General features: G+C 36.4%; 1 protein-coding gene across 1 annotated transcript; it reads right to left on the bottom strand.

Moving 5' to 3' along the window:
• LOC105170618 lies at positions 835 to 5,264 on the bottom strand (the record flags this gene model as incomplete). Its single annotated transcript, XM_011091456.2, is given in 8 exon segments — positions 835 to 1,161; positions 1,276 to 1,334; positions 2,635 to 2,699; positions 2,786 to 2,922; positions 3,096 to 3,148; positions 4,715 to 4,792; positions 5,050 to 5,116; positions 5,182 to 5,264. Coding segments are annotated over 8 exon segments (632 nt in total), but the record flags the coding sequence as incomplete, so codon positions are not given.

Raw genomic sequence — 5,264 nt, 5'->3', positions numbered from 1 at the left:
AAGTTCAAGATTTATATATTTCAAAAATTACATGCACATTTTCAGTTATATTGAATATGCACTTTTATGCTTACATGATGCTAAAGTACCTTGGTTTCGTAATTTTATTTAGTATCTTTGACTAAAATTCAAGCTTCGATGAGGTGGGCGCAAGTTTGATACCCCTGATGCAGATTATATCAAAGAGAATTTGTTGAGTTGGCAGTATGAAGAGATAATTTTGTCAGAAGGGCAGCACAAGTTTAACTTGTTGAACGCGAGCTCTTCTGTGGTTTATTTAGTTATCGCTTCTCAGCTTATCAATTTGTATGAGAAAGCCCATTTTCTTACATGACCAAAACAGTCGACTATCTACACATGAATGCTTGCGAATAATTTTAACTGGTATCCAAGTTGAGACAAGAAAATCGATAATAACATTTTTCTCAAATTAAATAAAAGTATAATGGGTTATTCAGGTCGATAGATATTTAACCTTGCATGCACCACGTATTAAAGTCATTACTTTTGCTTTATTTGTTTTATTTATTTTGTGTAGTTCAACTAAACTAATCAGCCGAGAAACCCAAATTTTCACCCCAAAGCACTTGAAGAAAAATTCTGAACTACAAACATGAGGTGCAAGAGTAAAAGCTATGCAAGCAGTCAGAGCATAAAACGATACGTGAAAAGTTCGAATTTTGCTTCAGGGATGAGTGTTTAGCCCTTTTCTTCATTACTATCATGATTTGTTTTTTCCATCAAAATCTGGGATCATATTACATGAAATTTCAATCCTTTCAAAGTCTGCAGGAACTGCACCTATCAAGATTTATTGAAAGATTAGAAAAAAAAAAAAAAAAGCAGAATCAAGCTTCAATATAATGTCTCAGACTTTCACTGAGCACAGACAAGTGAAATTGACAAGTCCATGAGTAGGAGCACTTGCGTTTTACATGTTGGCCTTTGTATGTGTTATTTATCTGATGCTCCATTTGAATGAGCAAGATCAAAAGTGAATCTCAAGATTCTGGCAGCAGTAACCAAAAGTTGAAAGTATCTCTTGTTATTAGAGAAATCGGGTCAAAAGTGTTACACATGAATACCTAATTCGGAAATCTTTAGAATTCTTTTGTCCAGTGCTGATCTTTGTTGCCGCAAATGTGATGCCATAGAAGCAACCTGGTGCAAATATCAGATGTTACCAAAAACAGTCAATAGTTTTACAGTGACTGTAACAGTACAAACCATAGATTGAGAAACATGCAACTACAATTTTAGGATTAAGGGACTTACATCTGCTCGTAGCTTCAAAGCCTCCCTACCAGGTATTTCTCGCAGCAGATCCATCAAATCTGAGCACAGCATATAAGAGAAATGTATAAACAAAAATGACAAGGCAGAATGTATTGAGTGGAGTTTTGGGTACAGAAGCAAAGGACACCATGTTTTGTATTATATTGTAATGTTGAATCATAAAGAAACTCCAATCTAGAAATCTCAAAGGAGGTTTGCGTAATTTATAATGAAGTGTAAAAGTGTCATATTATCAAGAACATTGGTTTTTTTAGCTGCTGTTAGTGTCATAAATGTAATTCTTCAAACCATAGAGACTCTTAAGTGTAGTTTGAGCAAACCTCTGGGGATGGCGTTGTAATTATTCCAAAAAACTATTACATACTTTAAAAATGATTTTCAATGTCATATCTTCAGAAAAGCAAAAGGAGAAATATAAAGAAAAATAGTTTTTGGGTTGTTCTAGTTTACATAGGCCCAAGGATGAATTGAAAAAGAAATCTTTATTGGACAGAAGGCTGCCATCTTATCTAAGGACTCTCAACCGTGATTGGAACAAGTGGGTTGAGCCCAACCTAAAGGGAAAAAGTTTTGGCCTTCATCCATTAGTATTGATGACACTAGGCTCTTCTGCATCTTGTTTGGCTTGTGGATGTCGAAAACAAGACCATTGTCATATTAAATTTGCGCGTCATTTTTACTTTTAGATATGGATTCTCCTCTTCTGAAAATCCGATGTTCTCTGGTCAGGTGGAAGCTGGCAACAAATTATCAAGTGGATGATACCTGAGGCTAGTTAAATTATATGAAATGTTTAGCCATCAAATTTGATATGCTTATCCATCTCCAAGATCATGTCTGCTTGGCCTAAGGAATTAGAGAATGTACAAGAATCATAGATGGTCCAAGGGATGGTAATGATTCCACACAAAATGAGTCCTCAACATGACCCATCTTGTTTGGGGAAGGGCATGGATTTATTTTTTGGAGCCAAATTGCTTCATGTTGAGCTACAGGTTCAGAGAAAACCCATCATAACTTGATCATTTCTGTGTGTGTGTGTGTGTACATATGTATAACCACATCAGTTTTAGGGTATTTTTCCCACTTCAGAGCTGTCTGCCAAAATATATGTCTTCTGAACATCAGGTGAATACTCAGATCAGTGATCACCTTAGTGGCACTGCTCAAGGAGGTGATAGGAAGCTTATCCCAGTTGAAAGGTGGTGCTAATTAAAAATTCATGGCTTGACCTTAACTGTACACCACTTTTTGAAAGGTTTTTTCTGACTATACTTAATCTTTACATTTAAGTAAGAGGAGGGGAAGAAATCTAGAAAGACCAAGTTAGGAACATACCAGCAGCTTCAGCTTCTGTCTTATAAACTGATCTTACAAGGCTTTGGATCTGCTTTCCAGCATTCCTACATATGAGTTTGAAAAATCAGGTCCATAGAATGAGAAAAGAATAATCAATGTATTCATCAAAGTGCTTCAAATAATCTTCTACATGAGGTCAGAATGGCCACGTTTCATGTCTTTTTCAGCAAGAGCCGATCTTTCAAGCAGTTTTTTGCTCTCTTTCTTCATTAAGTCAACAGATAGGTTCAACTCCTTGACATTCTTTTCAGCTCTAACAAATTGTGCCTACATACAGCCGAGATGAAAAGTGCTCAGCACATTACTTAGCATAAATATACTTCCTACAGACACAGACGACACTGAACGCATCAAACTTATGAAAAAGGGGGATGTTAGTTCCAATTCCTCCATAGTCTCCAGTCATACGATGGAAACATATGGTTGTGATATTGGTATACCTCCTCACTCTGAAGGCGACCCAGTGTTTGACGAAACAAAAATCTTCTAGGCCCTACAGATCACAGCCAAAATATATCATGAATAGTTTCCAAACAAAGAAGCCAGATTATTCAACCAAGAAATGCGACAGTGAGGTTTTGTCTTGGTAAACAAAAGTGACATTCAAATGAGTTTATCAATTGGTTTGAAAAAACTAAGCCAGAACATCTATAATCTAAAAAAATTCAACAATTATTGCTGATAGTAGATTATGATGCAAAATGTCTGGATCATCTTGCATCATCCCCCTTCCATTGTTTCCTTTGGCCCCATTTTCTTGTGTGTGTGTTTTGCTCAACCACATAACAACTCAGGGGCATTATATGTGAGAACTGTATGACAACTGGATTGCACTTTATGCGATTAATTTGCACAAATTGAGCATTCACAAATTTAAATGAGCCAAAATAGTGGACATAAAGATCAGACTAAAAGCCTGACAGTCCTAAGACAATAAGCGGAATTTTATGAAAAGATCGAAAAGTTGTTTGATAATTACGAGTATGGACCCCATGGCATATGTAATACATACTCAAATAGTTGAAAATCAATTGTTCCTGCAGAACTCAATAAATATTTTTGAAGGTTCTCTCGCTATTGTTCAGATCCGAACAGAAGATGTATTTCTTCAAATTAAGCATAATTATCAAGATGCAGAAGATGATGCAAAAACAGAATATATTTCTTCATATCATGTATGATAATCGAGGACCCAGAAGATGATGTGCATAATAGCATTTAGCCTGGACCTCTTATCATGTTAGAACTGTCACAGAAGATTTCCTCACTCGGCTCATTCACAAGACTTAGACTAATCAAATGACCTTATCATTAAAAATTGTAGTGCTCAAAGGTACCCGAATGAACATGGAATCAACCCTGTACAACGGGTAGGTGCGTCGCAAGTTTAACTGTGAGCTTAGTCAAAACTTCTCATGATAGAAGTAAATTAAACATGATCTTAAGAAAATGTGCTAAAGGAAGTTTGGTGACTTGGAGAACATTATAATTGCATTACTTATCTACAAACTTCGAAAGTTAAGATTTATTTGTGATATATAAACATGCGACTGCATGAAAGTCGAATATGAACTTTTGAAGCCAAATAAATCGCAATTTTATCTACAATCAGCCATAAGTAGACTATTCTAGTTTTTATATTATCTCGTAAGCAAAGTCCGATATTGGTTGGTTATTGTAGTAGAAATTCACAATTGACCTCTTTCTATGGAGGAACATGAAAAATATATAGCAGCATGAGAAAGCACAAAACAACTGGCTTGAACTGTTGGCTAAGCATCTCCATTTTTAACATAGTGTGGGGAATAGAGTAGAGAAAAATCCTTTGTTAGTACTGGATTATCCAATAATACATGATTGATCTCCAGTTTGTCTTATGCCTATCATATAACAAATCATAAGTAATCCAGTCTCCAAGGCCCAAGTTCGCTGGTAGTTGTATTGCCATTTCTTAAACACAAGATTGTATTGCTGTCATTCATATCAATTCCTACACTCGTTTATTTGCCTCAAAACTTTTAATTGGGGTTGGAGACATGGGAGTAAGTTGAAGACGTACCACGCATAAGAAGGAGGCAAGCAGCGACAGCAACTCCACCTGCCAGAGCAGGGTTTTCTCTTACGTTCACCAACTCATCTATAAAAGTGTTGGAAAAAGGATAGACCAATTACCAATAAAGAAAATGAATAAAAAACATAGATAGAAATTAAAGCCGAAAGCAAAATAAAGATGACAGTATAGTAATATGAAGAAGAATTGACATTCTAAGCATGATCCTCCAGGATGTAAATGACTTAGCGGCAAGAAGAAATGAACAATACGAGGTGAATTTCAAGAGGAACAACTAATCTACAATGAATAGATCATGTTAGATGCGGTGGAGAGGGAGGGACCTTTAACTCTGTTGACGAATGCCTCCTCATAATATCTGTATTGAGTTCCAAGTTGGGGAAAAAATTCCTGCAAGAAGCATGTGAGACAGGGTTGCTTGATGAAGGACGATAAAGGGAATGAGGGAATCTCACCTGGAGGGAGCGGAGATGGGTGGAGGAGGATTGTTGGAGTGAGCGAGCGGAGCGAATGGCAGAGTCTGCCGACTCTTGGACAC

Source organism: Sesamum indicum, linkage group LG9 (assembly GCF_000512975.1).
Source record: "Sesamum indicum cultivar Zhongzhi No. 13 linkage group LG9, S_indicum_v1.0, whole genome shotgun sequence".
NCBI lineage: Eukaryota > Viridiplantae > Streptophyta > Magnoliopsida > Lamiales > Pedaliaceae > Sesamum > Sesamum indicum.
This window is presented reverse-complemented; position numbering and strand designations above follow the sequence as displayed.